The sequence below is a fragment of the Chondrus crispus genome, genomic scaffold (genome assembly GCF_000350225.1).
Source record: "Chondrus crispus Stackhouse genomic scaffold, scaffold_177, whole genome shotgun sequence".
Lineage (NCBI taxonomy): Eukaryota > Rhodophyta > Florideophyceae > Gigartinales > Gigartinaceae > Chondrus > Chondrus crispus.
The window spans coordinates 54,928-73,370 of NW_005179048.1; the positions used below are offsets into that span (position 1 = coordinate 54,928).

Genomic DNA, 18,443 nt, shown 5'->3' on the forward strand with positions numbered 1-18,443 from the left:
ACTTCCTTGTCGTTACGGGAACACCATACGACGTCATCGTGGGGATGCCGTCGTTAGAGGAGCTCAAAACGTACATTGATTTGGGGCAACAGCATGTCCAAGTGACTGTGGGTGCTGACACGATTTGACTAAGTCTTGAGATGGATGAAGACCATAAGAAGCCGGGATCCGCTACCGACAGTGAGGACTTCACGTCAGACTCGGGGGCCGTGCCGGCTGACTCGACTGACACGGATGAAGACTTCGTCCTTTCGATGCGTGACAGGGTGCCGTTTGAACCAGACCTTGCCTGGGCGGGAGCAGTCACTGAGGACGAAGATCCTCATGCTGGACTTCCGGACCTAGCTGGGGAAGGCTCAGAGTACGAGCCGGCGGATGAGAAAGAGAAGAGAGATGAGAAGGACGAACTTCTCATGTCTAAGCTGAGCCATATCAGCAGAGAGAACGCCGACCGCATAATATGTTGTATCAAGAGTATGGGAATAGCTGCATGGTCTTTGGACGACCTCAGGGCGGCAGATGTCCCTGTGTCACATTCTTTTGAGTTAAATGACGACAGACCCATTTCGCACGCCGTTCGGAGGCTCCCTCCGAGACACAACGCGGTAGTGCGCGAGGAGATCGAGAAGATGCAGAAGGCAGGGATCATTACCCCCTCTGTAGCTCCTTGGTCGTTTCCGGTCGTCATCGCAACGAAGAAGGACGAGAAACCTCGCTTCTGTGTTGACTACCGCGCGCTTAACCGGGTGATGAAGGCCGACAAGTGGCCGTTGCCCAAAATGGAAGAGATATTCGACGACCTTGAAGGAAGCAAAGTGTTCACTACCCTAGACTTGTTCTCGGGTTATTGGCAAGTGCAGATGGCTTCATGGTGCAAAGAACAGACGACGTTTGTCTGTCGGTACGGGACCTTTCAATTTGAAGTGATGCCATTCGGGCTCCTGAACGCTCCTTCAACGTTTCAAAGGATGATGGATGGCGTATTCAGAGACCTGCCATTCGTCCGAGTATACCTTGATGACGTAGTTATCTTTTCAAAGTCCTTGGACGTCCATGTTGACCATTTAATTGAAGTGTTCGAGCTGATTGCTCGCAGTGGATTGAAGTTGAAGCTTGCGAAGTGTTCCTTCGCGCAATCACATACCAGGCTATTGGGGCACGTCATCGGAAAGAAGGGGATTGAGGTGGATCCAGAGAAGACATCGATCATTTGGGACACCCCCGAGCCGCGCTCCAAGACGGAGTTACGAAGCTTCCTTGGGCTAGCGGGGTATTACCGCCGATTCATCTCTAAGTTCTCAGAAGTCTCTGCATCGTTGCATGCTGCTACTTCTACCAAAGTCGAATTTGAATTTACGGAAGAGATGCGGACCGCCTTCCAGGAGTTGAAGAAGAGGGTGACGTCTCCTCCGCTGTTGGCGCTCCCGAAGTTTGACGAACCCTTCGTGGTCGAGACAGATGCATCCAACGTGGCAGTGGGAGCAGTTCTGGCTCAGAAGAAGGAAGACAAGAAGGTTCACCCGATACAATACGCCAGCAGGACGATGACGGAGACCACGAAGAAGTACTGCACCTGTGAGAGAGAAGCATTAGCGGTGATCTTCGCGCTAAAGAAATTTCGGGTGTATTTGCTCTCAACGCAAAAGTTCAAGTTGATTACGGATCACCAAGCGCTTCAGTATGCGTTCAAAAAGAAGGACATCCACGGTAGACTTGCCCGTTGGATGGATTTCCTGGCGGAGTACGAATTCGAGATATTGTACCGCCCCGGCTCAAAGAATTGTGCCGCTGACTTTCTCTCGCGTCTACGAAAAGACGATAGCAGGCGCAAGGAGGATGAGGGGGACCTGGTATGTGCTGCCGCTTTTGCGAAAGGAGATATACTGGAAGACATGGAACCTCATGTGCGGGACACGTACCGTTATCTCGAAGGAGAAGAGATGGTTGAGCAAGATGCTGCGCAGAGGCGCAGAATCAAGAAGAACTCCAGGCGGTTCCTCGCCTGGAACGGAAGGCTGTTTCGCAGGATGAAGAATGGGATCAGAACAATCCCTTCTCGGGGGACTCGACTGCAGATATTGCGGTCGCTGCATGACGACATTGGCCACTGGGACGCTACAGCTACGAAGCAGTTCGTCCTTGACAGGTACTGGTGGCCGGGAGTTCATGGTGATATCTACGCCTACGTTCGTGGATGTGAAGGCTGCCAAAAGGCTGCGCCCATCCCGACGTACAAAAGCACGGCGGTGATACCAGTCTCTCAGCTCTTTGAGACATTCTCGATAGACTTTGCGGGGCCCCTTCCCAAGACGAAGAATGGAAAACGTTACATCCTGATAGCGGTCGAACATCTGACTGGTTGGCCCCTGGCTTGGGCAACCGAGACCGCTACGTCTGCGGAAGTTGTCAAGTTCGTGGAGGAGGAGATCATCCATTCGTTTGGTCCCCCTCGGACCATAGTCTCAGATAACGCAACATGTTTCAGCGCGACAGCGTTGAAGAACTTCATGGTACAACAGGGAATTTCATGGAAACCGGTCCTCGCCTATGCTCCTATGTCCAACGGAAAAGCGGAGCGTATGGTGGGGACCATCAAGCGTTCAATTCGGAAGACTCTGTCGGGACAGGGCGCCGCTAGCCACAAGTGGGAATCAGCGCTGAAGCAGATCCTGTACGGATACCGCCGACGCCGGCTGTCGGACGGGTTCTCCCCGTTTGAGCTGATGTATGGAGTAAAGCCGCCCGCGCAACCCCAGACCGAACTGAACTAAATCCGGTGGGGCGGCGTAGAGGCGCGCAACTTGGAACTGTTAGCGACGCTCGCGCTCCGATCGACAAGGGCGGCTAAACAGTTGGAAAAAAGGAGCAAGAGAATGACGGTTGTGTCGCCACGCCAGTTCGACGTACACGATCAAGTTCTGGTCGCCCGAGGAACAGCCCTAGGAGGGTTACAGAAGTAGCCTCTAGGGGAGTCGAAGTACTACGGCCCATGCCGGGTAGTACGAGCCAAGCACCCGCGGTACACACTCGTGTCGCCGGGTGTTGTCGGTGAAATGGGGGTGGCGGTTCTGGGGAGCGTGCCGTTCGTGGTGAGGGTTGGCCGAGTGTCGTCCCCCCTTCCCCGCAGCGCCCGTCACCCTCTCTCTTTTATTTCTACGAAATTCCTTCCAGAAGCGTCCACGCATCCGGCCCGGATTCCGCCGGGCCGTCCGCGTGCGCTTCTCTAAAATTCAAATAAAATCTCGGACTACAGAATAAAATCTCCCTCTACAGTAAAATGCAAATATTTCCCTAAAAATATCTCACATGACCCCCTCCTCAGGGCAGCCCACGGGGCTGCCGCTGCACGTAAATATACTGGCCCCGCTTCCTCGCGTGACCGCTCTGGCCCCCCCGGCCACCGTCTTTCCACCTTGCCACTGAACTGCACTCTCCCTGCCTCCTCGCGCCTCTCTCGCCGTCGAACTTCTAACAGTCAATTTCAAGCCGCGCTTCATCTGCGTCGCCAGAATTCCGGTTGCCCAACGTCAGCTTCGCGTCAGCCTCGGGCCGCGTGGTCTCCGCGTCGCCCGGGACTGCGGTCCCTGACGTCAATCGTCGTCTGGGACTCAGGCCGCGTGCTCTGCGCGTCGCCTGAGGCTCCGTTTCCAGTCGTTCCCGTTTCGGGACTTCTCGGAAACGCACAGCGTCTCGAGCCGCGCACGGGAGCTCTGTGGTCCTTCGGGCGGTACTCCCTGTGCGCACTATGGCTCGAACCAAGCAGACGGCGAGGGCTTCCACCGGCGGGAAGGTACCACGCCGCGCTATCGCCACTAGGGCCGCCCGCCGTTCAGCGGGCGTGTGGCGAGAGAACGGCCAGGACGTCACCGAAAGGGCGTCTCATGGCGTAAATTGCCCCTTCATCGACTTCGAAGACCCAAGTAATGCCGAACATCTCCCTGACCTTTGGGAGCACGCGGGACGTTCCGACGTCTCCGCGCTTCGGTACCAAGTAGGAGATGGTTCTTTCCGAATCAAATATAAGGAAGTGGGCAACCGGGCGTCCGTCGTAGCGGCCGTATCTGCCGCCGGGGCCCGGCTTCTCTTCGGGGCCCATGTGTTGGCCTTCGTATCGGCCCGCCTCGCTCGCAAGGCATGGTTCACCTCCGACCGCTGCTACCGGCTGGGGCTCACCGAGAGCCACAGCGACGGGACGGAGTACACCTGCTGCGACGACCCAGAGTGGGTCGTCGAATTTGTCTGGTGCTCTGATGGCGGTAACGGCGAGGTCAAGGGTTGCCACTACGCCGTCGGAGAGGGGAGTCCAGAGAAGTACATGATACTTCTCTACACGATGACCTTCGATCGCGTGCCCTCTGCGAACGGCACTGCCCGCCGGGGCTTCAACTCTTCCTTTGGTAAGGAGTGCTCAACGCGTATGGACGCTATTCTGGCTATCGACAGTTGGTGTAGCCAGAATAGAGGGAAGAGGAAGCGAGTGAACTTTGCTATGTCACGCGACGTCTCCCCACTCGCTTCCCGGTACCTTTGCACGTCCCGGACCGTAGCGTTCCAAGACAATACCGTCTTGTGCATCCGGTCTGCGGTCTGCAACGCTATGTTCCTTGTCGTTGGTCGCGGTGCTGCTGACCGCCTATGGGTGGCGGAAGCGGCCCGAGTCGCCGCGTTCGAGCGTCAGATGGACTATTCCCCGAGCGTGCACCACTTTACGCACATTCAGAGGGTAATCCGAGGAACAGCCCTAGGAGGGTTACAGAAGTGGCCCCTAGGGGATTCGAAGTACTACGGCCCATGCCGGGTAGTACGAGCCAAGCACCCGCGGTACACACTCGTGTCGCCGGGATTGCGCTACAGTCGACGGGATATACATGCAAGACGTTTAATCCCTTTTATTCAGAAACCCGCACATCTTATGTAGGTTTGATGCATTTTAATATTTCGCATGTACTAGATTGAAGGCGATTGAGATTGATTTCGTTTCTTATGCATGAACTATCAGTGTTTGCTGCTTGAGGAACCCCTACGCACGGCAATTACCTTGCCATGGGAGGATTTGGGGCCACGATTTCCTCGGCGAACCTTTTTGGATTTCCTCTCCCGGCCGGGACTCTGATTGGCGTCTCTACGCTGCCGGGTTGTTCGGCGCAAGAGACGCACATCATCGAAGTACTGGAACTTTGTCGGATCGGCGGCATGGGCCGTAGTACTTCGAATCCCCTAGGGGCCACTTCTGTAACCCTCCTAGGGCTGTTCCTCGGATTACCCTCTGAATGTGCGTAAAGTGGTGCACGCTCGGGGAATAGTCCATCTGACGCTCGAACGCGGCGACTCGGGCCGCTTCCGCCACCCATAGGCGGTCAGCAGCACCGCGACCAACGACAAGGAACATAGCGTTGCAGACCGCAGACCGGATGCACAAGACGGTATTGTCTTGGAACGCTACGGTCCGGGACGTGCAAAGGTACCGGGAAGCGAGTGGGGAGACGTCGCGTGACATAGCAAAGTTCACTCGCTTCCTCTTCCCTCTATTCTGGCTACACCAACTGTCGATAGCCAGAATAGCGTCCATACGCGTTGAGCACTCCTTACCAAAGGAAGAGTTGAAGCCCCGGCGGGCAGTGCCGTTCGCAGAGGGCACGCGATCGAAGGTCATCGTGTAGAGAAGTATCATGTACTTCTCTGGACTCCCCTCTCCGACGGCGTAGTGGCAACCCTTGACCTCGCCGTTACCGCCATCAGAGCACCAGACAAATTCGACGACCCACTCTGGGTCGTCGCAGCAGGTGTACTCCGTCCCGTCGCTGTGGCTCTCGGTGAGCCCCAGCCGGTAGCAGCGGTCGGAGGTGAACCATGCCTTGCGAGCGAGGCGGGCCGATACGAAGGCCAACACATGGGCCCCGAAGAGAAGCCGGGCCCCGGCGGCAGATACGGCCGCTACGACGGACGCCCGGTTGCCCACTTCCTTATATTTGATTCGGAAAGAACCATCTCCTACTTGGTACCGAAGCGCGGAGACGTCGGAACGTCCCGCGTGCTCCCAAAGGTCAGGGAGATGTTCGGCATTACTTGGGTCTTCGAAGTCGATGAAGGGGCAATTTACGCCATGAGACGCCCTTTCGGTGACGTCCTGGCCGTTCTCTCGCCACACGCCCGCTGAACGGCGGGCGGCCCTAGTGGCGATAGCGCGGCGTGGTACCTTCCCGCCGGTGGAAGCCCTCGCCGTCTGCTTGGTTCGAGCCATAGTGCGCACAGGGAGTACCGCCCGAAGGACCACAGAGCTCCCGTGCGCGGCTCGAGACGCTGTGCGTTTCCGAGAAGTCCCGAAACGGGAACGACTGGAAACGGAGCCTCAGGCGACGCGCAGAGCACGCGGCCTGAGTCCCAGACGACGATTGACGTCAGGGACCGCAGTCCCGGGCGACGCGGAGACCACGCGGCCCGAGGCTGACGCGAAGCTGACGTTGGGCAACCGGAATTCGGGCGACGCAGATGAAGCGCGGCTTGAAATTGACTGTTAGAAGTTCGACGGCGAGAGAGGCGCGAGGAGGCAGGGAGAGTGCAGTTCAGTGGCAAGGTGGAAAGACGGTGGCCGGGGGGGCCAGAGCGGTCACGCGAGGAAGCGGGGCCAGTATATTTACGTGCAGCGGCAGCCCCGTGGGCTGCCCTGAGGAGGGGGTCATGTGAGATATTTTTAGGGAAATATTTGCATTTTACTGTAGAGGGAGATTTTATTCTGTAGTCCGAGATTTTATTTGAATTTTAGAGAAGCGCACGCGGACGGCCCGGCGGAATCCGGGCCGGATGCGTGGACGCTTCTGGAAGGAATTTCGTAGAAATAAAAGAGAGAGGGTGACGGGCGCTGCGGGGAAGGGGGGAAGACACTCGGCCAACCCTCACCACGAACGGCACGCTCCCCAGAACCGCCTCCCCCATTTCACCGACAACACACTGTTATATTTCGTGATGAATCTGTGGTGTCATTCAATATTTTCGATTTTACAGAAATGATTGGGGGCGGCGGGTCGCCGCAGGGGTACTCAATGTCCTCAACTGAAGTCCGAGGGGAATCCAGAGAAAGGGATTTTCACTCACTCGGGGTGCTTGGTACCCATTCTCTCGCGACTGCCGACTCGATCGCTCTCCGTCTATCGTCCCCCTCTGTCGCGCGGCTACCGGTCTACGTTCCGCTCCGCCTGCACGTGCAACTAACCCTACACCGGAACCGTATTCCTCCGCGCCACGAACTCCCCTAGAACCGCTTACCACAGAACCTTTCTCACGCGCAGTGAATAGGCGAAGAGCACTCAGATATAGGGTATGCCTCCCCATGGAAGCAATTCCCTCCAAAGTTCATTTGGTTATCGTTTCTGTGGAGAGCAGGAGTATCGTAGCCTTCCGCTCAAACAATGCACTATGTCTTCCTGTCTTGTCGCCACCAGAGGACGACAACTATGACAACTTTCCATTGCTATCCGATTGGCGAACCCAAACTGACGATTTCTGTTCAGCCGTGTTAAGAACTTTTGACATAAACACATATGCTGTGACGCCTCTTTGGTATCGTCCCCCACCTGACCGTTATGATCCACCAATGTTTTCAGAAGCTGTAGTTCTGTTGGAACCATTAGAAAACAATTTCATCCTTTCAAAGGGGTTAGAATGGGTCGGCTTCAACGCACTTCAAGGTGCTGCATGGTCATGTCCTCACCAGGACATGCATATTTCACGGATTCGAAGCATTTGTTCCTCTCACACAGATGGCCATGGTCACCAGAGCGCATCTCCTTGGCGCAGAATTGGATGGTTTAGACAAACTGAGTTTTGGGCTCTTTCAGTCATCATGCGGCATGGCATGAATGTGATTGGGAGACTTACTCAAAAAAGAAACAAGGCTTACTCTACTGTTCTGTCTTGCAAAGTAGACAAGATCTGTCTAAACTCAACCCCTGTTCAAAACTGGCGTCATGACGGATCAATATATCTCAAAGCTTCCCATCCCAGCGTACCGGAACCGAAGCTGACTCTGACAGTGTCTGCTACACTTCCTGGCTTTGTTCCGAAGATACTAGCGGTGGACGGGAGCCGAAATGCAATGCTCCAGATTGGGGCCCAACATCTAGAGTACTCCGATCCAAAGGCTGTCATGGCAATGCTTGCAAATCTTCACATTTCTTCAATTCAGCACATCGATGTACTTCGGGCTGGCGGGGTGCCCTACCGAGGACTGCCGTGGATTTCCTCTAATATTGCAAATATTCTTCAGCACCCTGTTCTTGACCTTTGCCGGGACAAAGAAACGCTTAATTCTTTGCGAAACCGGGTGGACGAGTTGCAAGATATTTGCAGTGTGCTTTTACGGTACAACATTCCAGATACACTGGTTCATGGTGACTGTAGTGAGGCAAATATGAAGAGAGGTCTCGAAGAAGAGAATCGACTTTGTTTCATCGATTGGGCAAACTGCTGTATCGCACCCCCCTTTTTCGATCTTTATCGCATGACTCTGGAAGATAGTTGGAGCGACAATGCATTCAAAAACTCCAAAGAGTCTTACTTCGAGACCTGGACGGGATTTGCTTGTCAATGGAAGATGGCAGAGGCTTTCCTCCTTATTTCCCCAATATTCATGTGCTACAATTTAAGTGTATTGCTCGCTACGTATGAAATGTTGGAACCAGTAGAACAGCGGTCATTAGTACAAATACTCGAAGATCGAGTGGGGTACATTTGCGAAACCTTGGACCAGTATCGTGACACCGGTTCAGACACATGGCAGGGAGATGGTGAAGAACCAAGCACATACCATTTCGTCATTCCCTCGCCATTGAAATGTGCTGTTCTTGTTCATCGGGCGAGGTCTGAGATGCGCCTCCCTGTACTGTCCCCACCGAGAACTGAAGCATATGAGTGGGTGATTAACTGGGCTAGGGATACTGATGTACTGCACGACATAGTGAAGGCTGAGCTTGGCTTGAACTTATGCGTCCTTCGACCTCTTTGGGTTCGCCCAAACTGTAGATATGGAACTGAAGAAGTCGTGTTGCTTGCCGAAATTCTCGATGTTGATTTCGAAGTCCCTCGAGGTCTTGAATGGATTGAGTACAAAGAGGCTCTGGAAAGTCCTTGGAAGGTGATTGGTCATGAACTTGAGCCGAGGAGTTTGCTATCTGCAATCGTCGATGATATTTCAAACAGCAGACTTCCAAAGAATCGCGTGCCGTGGCGTTCTTCCGGTTGGTTTAAGGAAACTGCAAACTGGATTACTGCTGTCTTGCAAGAGAATAACATGAAGTTGGAACAGCCTATAGCAATTATGCGGAACACGTTCGCCTCATGTGTCCTGAGATGTCACGTGCGACCTTTTGTTGAGCCAACCTCTGGCGCTCCTAGGAAAGACGATATCCTATACGTAAAAGCGCTTCACTCACGGCTTTTGAAAGCTTCGATGATTGCAGTGATCCATGAAGTGGTCACAGAGATTGCCCCAGCTATGGTGGCCGTGAATGAAGCTCGCAACATGTGCATGGAAAGGAGTGTCGCTTCGAGCCGTTGTCCGAGTATTAACACCGAGTTGCTGATGAAAACCATAGCAGGGGTTCATAAGCGTTCTGTACCACACCTGGAGGTCCTTAAACATGCCGGGGTGCCCGTTTATACAGCGAAGTGGTTGCTATCAAATGTGAAAGAGATTTTAGGGTGCTCACTTGTGATTGAAAGTGGAGATAACGTGTCTGTAGCTAAACTGCGAGCGAACGTTCCCAGACTCGAATCATGTTTGAAGGAGCTGTCATCCTACGGCATCCCGCATACTCTTCTTCATGGTGATTTGCATTCCTTAAATATTGGCGATGCTGTCGATAATTCGTTCCACCATATCTTTGACTGGAACAGTGCTTACATTGGGCATCCGTTTTCTGACTTCGTCGTGACACGGTTCTCAGAAGACGACCCAGAGGACGAACAAGAACTTGCTGAAAAGGTATATTTTCAGTACTGGCGAGAATATGGCGAGCCGAAGGCACTTCAACGTGTTTCTCAGCTGGCACTAATATCGTACTTCTGCATCAACCTTCACCGACTCCAGAAGGTGTCAGAAGTAGTGGAGAAGGTAGACTATGGATCTGTAGAAGTTTTATGCAAGGAATCAATTGAAAATGTGCTACATGGGCTCGAAGTACTAGATAGAGTCGATGACGGTCAATAACCAGTCGAAAGGGGTATCCCTATGGGTACTTCATGAAACCAATGCCTCAACTGAGAACAAGAGCATACTCTTCGCAACAAGTTGGTAACAGAGATTAGAAAAGCGAGGACACTAGGAACAGACCGAGAAAGCCGGAACAAATACAGGACAGTCCTGAATAGATATGAACAAGAAGCAAAAACAATTGACGCTCCGCAGTTTCAGCACGCTCACCTTCAAGAGGCCATCAACATGATGGATGAGGGGAAGGTTGGAGGGCCAGACCAAGTGGAAATAGCGTTTATAAAACGGCTACTACCCAAGGGCACCCAAAGGCTCCTAAGGTTTATCAACAGGACATGCAAGGAAGGCAAAACACCTGTGAAGTGGCGTCTAGCAACACTCCTACCAATCCCAAAACCAGGACGGCCAGACAAGATTCGCCCCATTTCGTTAACCTCAGTGATAGCGCGAGTCGCTGAAAGGATGGTGAACAGAATACTCATGAAATGGCTTGATCCTCGACTGCCGCCAGAGCAGGCGGGGTTCCGAATGGGCAGAAACACAGAGGAGCACATCGCCGCCCTATGCCAGCGCATAACGAATGGGTGGGACAAGAAGAAAATTACGCTCGACGTGTTCTGTGACTTCTCGAAAGCATATGATAGTGTACCATCCAATGTCGATCAAAAGGAGATGTTCACTGCGCTGGTCGCTATGCTGTTTGCGTTGCTGCACGTTGTGCGGACGTTATAGGGACTGTGGCAGTTGCAGCTATTTGTCAAGTGGGCTGTCAAGAGCATTGAGTCGTTGCGGGCCCTTGGGATTGAATATGAGCTCAACACGGGCGCCCGTACTGGCCATGATGGGAAGGAGCAAACCCAGAATGGCGAAGGAAGAGAGCAGGAAACCACGAATATCAGTACTTCGCAGGAGTCCGGAAATACGGATGACAAGGAAAACGTGCACTCTGTGGCTGAAATTGTAGATGAACTATGGGTGAGCGATGAACTTATTGAGAACCGTGTGTTCCATGGGAATGCTCGGTGCTACATAGTGTTTGACAAGATTGAGTTCAGAATAGATCCAAAGAGAAGAAATGTGTCTCGTCAACGCATCGTGCTTCTGTTACAGGCGCTCTCGATACCATTTCGGTATGTGTATGGAATAGTGCAGAAATGGCTTGGGAATGGGTCTATACCCTGCTTTGTCCAGGTACCGCACAAGCCAGAGGATTTGTGGCTGCGATGGTGCGTGGCGTTTGCGGCGCAGGGGTTGAACAAGTGGATAACGGAGTTCACCGTTGCGCCGGAAGTCGATGATGAGGATGGGGCGATAAATAACTTGGAGCGGTACAAAAGACGACGAGAACACCTGGCTGGGCGCGTGCTGGCGACGGCCGGAATACAACTGTGGCTGGGGAGTTGTTTGCCGCTGGATGAAGGCAAGTCGCTTTTGTCAAAAGAGGACTTGTTGCGACGAGCGATGACGAGTGGACGTGGAATGCCGTTCGATGCAGTGCAGAGGAATGCGGTCTTGCGGCCTGGAAAGGGGTACAAGGCCTACGAGAGAAAACTAAATCGATTCATTGATGGAATTCCGGTGGAGTTTGAAGAACAAGTGGAAGAGTTGGACATCGAGAGAGTGGAGTGGCTTGCGATTTTGCTGTACATAGGAGAAGAACGGATTCGCAACGGAAGTGCGAGCAGAGATTCTCGTAGATCTGAGGAGTATGAGAAACTGGAGCATGACGATTTAGCGATTGAAAATATGCGAGCACAGCTGGGTATGGGCAACAGAACTTCAGGAGTGGATGCAGCGGAAAGAAGGAGTGCTAGCATATGCGGATTTCCGATGCCAGAACGATACTTTCATGAAGTATCCAAGGAGAATAGACTGGTGACCAAGGTCGGGGAGCTTGTCGACTGCTGGTTAGCGCTTATGGCGGGAGTGCAAATGCAATTCCTGGTGAGTAAAGACGAAGAATGGCTAGGACGTTGTCTGGGTCAAGTCGAACATGACCAAGAGACTGTGGTGAGCGTAGAAGGCGTGGAGATGGGAGGGATGGAAAAGAGGGGGAGCAGCCTCTTCATGAGACATGTTCGAATTGAAGAAGCGATGCAAGCATTCCAGTTTGGAGTCGTGGGTCAAGAGTTTGAGCAGTTGGAGCAGACATTGACGTTTATGGGATATTCGCTGGAGAGCGTGCGTACGAGACTGGGAAGGTGGGTGAAAGCGAACACGGACTCGCAGAGTGGGGCGTGGAGGCCTTTGATGTTTCAAGCGGGGGAGTTGATATCGGGGTGGACGGAGGTTGGGCGTGTATCGAATGATGTGTCACGTACCCTGCGGCAGAGAGAAGGGAATGCAGTACTGAGGGATCGGGCGGTGCAGTGTCGTGTAGTGTGGGAGTTGCAATGTGTTTTGAGGGAAGGGGTATCGGGAATGGAAGGGAGCCCGAGCAGTATGGTAGCGGTGGCGCTTTGCATGGTCAGTTTTCCGTCGCTGGTTGTGATGAATACAGAAGAAGCGAGCGAGGAAATCAGTGACACGGATGTGCGGTCAAGCGAGGCAGGGGGGGTGGCAATCTCGGAAAATCGAGATAGTGTGTCAGTATCATTCGGGAATGAGCAAAGAGGTGGGGATGCGGAAGAAGAGAGGAAGAAACGGAGCGAAGAAATGTTTGTGATAGTGCCGATTTGTGGGCCTCAGAGAATGAGGCTTCAGGTACAAGTGGGCGACGATGACGATTGGAGCAATAGAGGTGGAGCGGGCGATAGAGGATGCAAAGTGAGAGTACGGTTGTGCCGGGGGGCGACATCGCGAGATGAGCGGTTTGAGTGGGGATGGTGGCGGGAGGCAGCGTTGGGACGTATGGAGGGATTGAGGCGATGGCAGAAGAATCATGGTATGTGTTCGCCAGACTTGCATGCTGGGCACCGGAATATGACGTCAGGCATCGTGAGTGTAAAGCCAAGAGCACACAAAACGGGGACAGAGGTTGAGATGTGGTCGGGATGGGAACCGTTTCGAAGCCAGCAATGCAGATTTGAGCTAGAAGGGGACAAAGTTCTTGCGAAATTTGAAGTGAGCATGCGACACCATGATCTAGTAGTTACAAAGAAAAACATTACGACATTGTACACCCAAGCCGTCGGGGAGAGAAGCTTCACGGTGTACGAAGACAATGACCGCGAGGCCTTACAAGACGGATGTTTGATAGTAGGAGAAGCACTGGATGATAAGTCGCCAGGTTGCTTGAGCTCAGTCAGGGCTGGAGCATATGAAGATGAAGAGTTTGCGAAGAACCTGCCAGCAAAAGGCGAAAACGTTATTGGGGAAGAGTTGGGCCAGGTCCGAAGAGACATTTTTCTGTTGAAGGTTGCTGCACTGGAGCATGGTGATATGAACGCGTTGCAGAGATGCGTGAAGCTCCTCACCGACTCGAGTGAGGAGATGACAGAACACATGATATTGACGAACAGGCGACGAGCTGGAGAATTGGTGCTAGCTTTTTTCCACAGTGTTTTTGTGAGCAGAACGGGGAGTTGCGGGGTCAAGGGTGGTGGAAGAGAGTTTGAAGCGTTGTTTTCATTATTGCAGGAGCTTGTGGAGAAATCGGCTTTTGACAAGTATGTCGTGGATGTGGTTCTGGATTTTCTGAAATGCGCAGTAGATCTGAGTATACCTGAGGATGTACGAAGCTGCCTCGTATGGATGCGAAGGTTGATAGCAAGATCACTGAGATTGGATCAGTTGGATTGTCTTTGTCGTAGTTTTGAAGAAATAATTGGAGCGGAACGAGGGCAAGGAGTGGCTATCCGTCGAAAGCAGTTGCTCTTCACGGACAGTGAGGTGACCGAGTACGACGTGTGTACTGTTAACATTTTAGAAAAGACTCTTCTGGAACGCAAGATTGAGGAGCATGATGATGTCGGGGCGATGAACAAGCTAGGACTGATGGTGGAGGAGGGCGCAGAAGGGGTAGAAGCCGATGCGGTACGCGCAATGGAGCTTTATGAGCTTGCAATATCGAAGGGCAGGAACGGCATTGCGATGTACAACCTAGGTTGTTTGTTGGAGACCGGAGGGGAGGGGGTCGAGAAGGATGCGGTACGAGCCAAGGAGTTGTTCGAGCGTGCAATCAATGAGCATGATTTTGTCCCGGCGATGAACGAGCTAGGACTGATGGTGGAGGAGGGCGCAGAAGGGGTAGAAGCCGATGCGGTACGCGCAATGGAGCTTTATGAGCTTGCAATATCGAAGGGCAGGAACGGCATTGCGATGTACAACCTAGGTTGTTTGTTGGAGAAGGGAGGGGAGGGGGTCGAGAAGGATGCGGTACGAGCCGCGACGTGTTGGATAAAGAGGAGGAAAAGGAAATCGAGGGAAAGGAAGACGTTCGTGTTGGATAAAGAGGAGGGCGCAGAAGGAGTAGAAGCCGATGCGGTACGCGCAATGGAGCTTTATGAGCTTGCAATATCGAAGGGCAGGAACGGCATTGCGATGTACAATCTTGGTATCTTGCTGAGAGACGGGGCAAAGGGTTTGGATTGCAATTTGGTGCGCGCAGCTGAGCTGTTTAAGATGTCCATTGAAGAGAGCAACGATACAGACGCAATGGTGGAACTCGGAAATCTGTTACGCGATGGAGCGGAAGGAGTCCAGCGGGATACAGATCGTGCATGCAGATTGTACGAGAGGGCCATCAAAGAGGACAACCATTCCGAGGCTGTAGAGAATCTTGCTGCGCTGCGCGATGCCGAGATAAATGAGGTCACAGAAGACGGAGATTGAACGATTTCAGAAGTCAGCAAGAGCACTCTCCCGAACGGAGATGGCGGGTGCCGTCGGGGAGAGCAGAAGGGAAACCCCGAGGCTCAAGGCGAGTTTCCCTTCGTTAAGATCCCTGTAGAAGATGGGATAAAGACGTGGTTCCTACCGTCCGGTAGCGACGGGTAGATCGCCGATGCTGAGTTCAACTCCTTTATCGGGACAATGAACTTAGAGGCAGCGGCCGGCGCTAGGGCGCCCGCCTCAGGCTGCACCCGGAACGGCGAACGGAATCAGGACTTGTCGAGGTGGCGCAACGGAGGAGTCCTTTTGCTCTTGCCCCGACGCCGCTTTAGCTTTCAACACTCATTTGACCTGTTGTGGTTGGTCGCTGGTGCCATCCACGGGCATCCCCGACAACCCGTGACGCACCACAAGGACAGACTGTCCGCATTACAGTCTGTCATCCGCGGTACTTAGACCCACGGGACGGCGACGACGAGTAAAGACGACCCCATGAGAATTACGATTCATCACCCCGAACCGGTTAAGCAGCTTCGTTCGGTCGTGCCGTATTTCGCCTTAGTAGTGTCCTGCGCTTCCACCTCCGCCCCCGCTCGGGTTACACGCACGCACTAGTGTCTAGGTGACAAATGGCCTCATATGAGGTAACTTTTCAACTTAATTTTTCTCGACTTGTGCTAGCTGAACAAAATGGAAAAAGATACTCTCGCCACCGCAGTTGACTTCTGCGCTGTGGAAGGGTGGAGCTTGGTGAGATCTGCACGTCCTTTCCAGGCTTTTTGAGAATACCTAAAGAAGAAGCTTTTTTAAAGAACATCAAAGCGTTTTTTGTTGATATCTTCGAAACCAAAACGCCTGTTTAAAATATCATCCGATTGTTGAAACTATATTAGATTCTTAGTATTTCTGTGTATTCATAACTGCTATCCCGATGTTTTGCAGGAAGCTATTACCGAGGGAATATTGGTTAAAGAAATGGTGTCTAAACTGATTTTATAAAATTTCGATTTAATGTATACTTTTTTGCAAAAAAAACCCGGCCTCATATGAGGCCAAGCCTGACCTCATATGAGGCAAATTGCCGGTCGTCTAGACACTAGTATTATGTGTAATGCGCAAGAACTTGACAAGTATGGTTGACGACTCAAGCTCTGAGAGCGAGACTCAAGCTCTGAGAGCGAGGCGCAAGATGCGAGAACTTGACAACTTGAACGGATCGCTTCGTATCTATGTTTCATTTTCATTGTGCACGTAGTACAATGAGATATCCCTCTCCAGATTGTGCGAGACCCTGTATGCCGGCGATCGTGTCAGAGAGCGGAAGAGTGTGAGACACTGACACCGTGGTGTACACGTGGACACGCGCAGTTGTACTGTAGAGCGTCGAGCTCTACAGTATGGGATCCCGTTGTTGATCTAATCTAACTAAAAAGCCCCAGGGGCGTTATACTACACGGCCCCCCCCCTTAAGCGGGGACGTCCGCATCCACGGGTGCTTGTCTATCTGACCCTATTGTATTCTCTCTCAGGACGCAGTCTCCTCTATGTCGTCGTCAACCGTTTCTCTTGTCACGTGCCCTTTTCATTTGCGATGCGCGTGCGCCCTTGTTGTGCCATTTCTCCCCCTTCGTAGTCCTCCCTGACAAGAAGTCATTGCGTGTCGGGGACATGACTGGTCCTCGCCACGAACCGACTTCCTCATCCCCCTCTCTGTCTCGAAACTCTGCTTGATCGAGTACCTAAGAACCTACAGAATAGCTATTAATTCCGCAACCCTGAACAATGCCTACAGAAGTATGCCCCTCATGGGAATTCGCGTGTCGCATTATTTCGGGCAACCCCCGCTACCGCAGCATACACACCTTGAAAATGTTCCTTAGAACCGCAGCGCGCGCGGGATTGGACAGCGGGCGGACATCCGGGTCGTCGAACCAGTTGAACCTGCGTGCTCCTTCGCTCTCTGGTTACCGCGGCGGCGTGTTTGCTGTATCCCTGTCGAGGGTCGGTATATCGGACCTCCTTTTGCCGCCGTCGCGTCCGTCGCCAAGTCTTCCTCCGAGAGCGGAAGTGGCTCCCGTTATGGCGGGGTGGTAGCGTGCGCTGGTGCCGGTTATCGGTTCCATCCCGATTCGTGTGCGGACGAGACGGGACACCTTCCAGCGTCCCTGACAATGGGGCTCCCTAAATCGTCGTGGTTGGCCTTCCGACGCTTCTGTTCGTTGCCGCTCTTGGAAGGCCTCCTTCCGAGGGAGAGGAGCGAGGTACAGAGCGTACGGGTACGGCGTCGCGACTGTCGGGGGCCTCTTCCAGAGAGGCGAGCATGACGAGCTCCCCTCGCCAGTTGTCTCACGATGGGCGTCACGTGCCCTTCGTCTGGGGCAAGGGCACAGGGCCTTTCGAGGAGACCCCCATCGAGGTCTCGCGCAGCGGCGTCACGTCCGTCGAGTGTGTGAACTCCGTTTTTTCGAGGTGCAGCCCTCGAAGCGGGCCCCCGGCTCGACGCGGTGGCATGAGCACGGACTTGCGGCAGACAGTCACATCGGTAGCGCAACCTCCTGTGCCCCTCTATTTCGGTAGCGAGGGCTCGAAAGCGCGGGAGTGACTCGCGCTCGTCCCTTCCTCAGCCGTGGCCATCCCGAGCGTCGCCGCTCGCAGGATTGCGGCTCGGGCCACTCGTTCAATCGGTGCGCGCCGGTCCGCGTGAGGAGGGGACCAGGAGGGCAAGCCGATCGGTCGGCTTGGGGGTGCCGGAGTCGGGATTGCTGGGCGTCCGTTGTCGAACTCGCACCTTCCTCCCCTTCGGTGAGGAGGCGGACGTGTGTACCTTCTGTCCGGTACCCGTTGTGCCCTAGCTCAGCGCAGTCCGCCTTCTCCTTGCTTTTCGTATGGCGTACAGTGCCCAAGGACTCGACGCACGTGGTTGAAGGGAGCGCGGTGTCTGTGCGCTTGCTAAAATCACCTCCCAAATTTTGGCCAATTTTCCAGCGAACATAATTTCCGCAAAAATTCAAACTCAGTCCGTGATTGGTGCGGTGTCCGCGGCTTCCAAAATTTCCACACAATAAAATCCTGGGGGCGCCGGTGCTTGACACGTGTGTGACATAGACCCCGCTATAATCCAAAGTGTACATGTACACTTTGGATTGCGACCACTGCCATGACACGTGTAAAACCGAAAATGCCCAGCGGGTCGCGGCGCGTCCCTTGGTCTCTCCCCATTGCGTGTTAAATGTGAGGCACGAGCGTACAAGCGTCGCGCCGTATGCGAGTACAGTTGGGGCTATTTTTCCTTATTTTTCCGTGTTGCTCGCGGCGGCGGCCGGAGCACTGTACAGCAGTGTATCGTCCGTGGGCTGACCAGTGGCAGTCCCATCATTTTTTGAGGCCAGGCGGTGCCCCTTATGGCATATTACTGTGGCAGTGGGGTGGCCGTTGTTCGTGCGCACCTCCTCCCCCTGCGTTC

The 18,443-nt window shown here is 53.5% G+C and overlaps 5 protein-coding genes; 3 read left to right on the plus strand and 2 right to left on the minus strand.

Annotated features, from left to right (window-relative positions):
* The first annotated feature begins 3,745 nt into the window (after window positions 1–3,745).
* On the plus strand, window positions 3,746–4,918 carry CHC_T00003162001 (hypothetical protein). The gene has a single exon (XM_005714313.1). The coding sequence runs from the start codon at window positions 3,746–3,748 to the stop codon at window positions 4,916–4,918; it is 1,173 nt and encodes a 390-aa protein (XP_005714370.1).
* A 240-nt stretch (window positions 4,919–5,158) lies between these two features.
* Window positions 5,159–6,241, minus strand: CHC_T00003163001 (hypothetical protein). The gene has a single exon (XM_005714314.1). The coding sequence runs from the start codon at window positions 6,239–6,241 to the stop codon at window positions 5,159–5,161; it is 1,083 nt and encodes a 360-aa protein (XP_005714371.1).
* Window positions 6,242–7,714: 1,473 nt separating this feature from the next.
* Window positions 7,715–10,261, plus strand: CHC_T00003164001 (hypothetical protein). XM_005714315.1 is given in 2 exon segments: window positions 7,715–10,204; window positions 10,205–10,261. The coding sequence occupies 1 exon segment, from the start codon at window positions 7,715–7,717 to the stop codon at window positions 10,202–10,204; it is 2,490 nt and encodes an 829-aa protein (XP_005714372.1). The 3' UTR covers window positions 10,205–10,261.
* Window positions 10,262–14,143: 3,882 nt separating this feature from the next.
* Window positions 14,144–15,481, plus strand: CHC_T00008827001 (Sel1-repeat containing protein). XM_005714316.1 is given in 2 exon segments: window positions 14,144–14,980; window positions 14,981–15,481. 1 exon segment carries the CDS (start codon window positions 14,144–14,146, stop codon window positions 14,978–14,980), a length of 837 nt encoding a protein of 278 aa, XP_005714373.1. The 3' UTR covers window positions 14,981–15,481.
* Window positions 15,482–16,190: 709 nt separating this feature from the next.
* On the minus strand, window positions 16,191–18,111 carry CHC_T00003165001 (hypothetical protein). XM_005714317.1 is given in 2 exon segments: window positions 16,191–17,514; window positions 17,515–18,111. The coding sequence occupies 1 exon segment, from the start codon at window positions 18,109–18,111 to the stop codon at window positions 17,515–17,517; it is 597 nt and encodes a 198-aa protein (XP_005714374.1). The 3' UTR covers window positions 16,191–17,514.
* Window positions 18,112–18,443: the final 332 nt, after the last annotated feature.

Coding starts and splice junctions, on each gene's coding strand:
- CHC_T00003163001 (XM_005714314.1), bottom strand. CDS start 6,241: ATGGCTCGAACCAAGCAGACGGCGAGGGCTTCCACCGGCGGGAAGGTA.
- CHC_T00008827001 (XM_005714316.1), top strand. CDS start 14,144: ATGGTGGAGGAGGGCGCAGAAGGGGTAGAAGCCGATGCGGTACGCGCA.
- CHC_T00003164001 (XM_005714315.1), top strand. CDS start 7,715: ATGCATATTTCACGGATTCGAAGCATTTGTTCCTCTCACACAGATGGC.
- CHC_T00003162001 (XM_005714313.1), top strand. CDS start 3,746: ATGGCTCGAACCAAGCAGACGGCGAGGGCTTCCACCGGCGGGAAGGTA.
- CHC_T00003165001 (XM_005714317.1), bottom strand. CDS start 18,111: ATGTACACTTTGGATTATAGCGGGGTCTATGTCACACACGTGTCAAGC.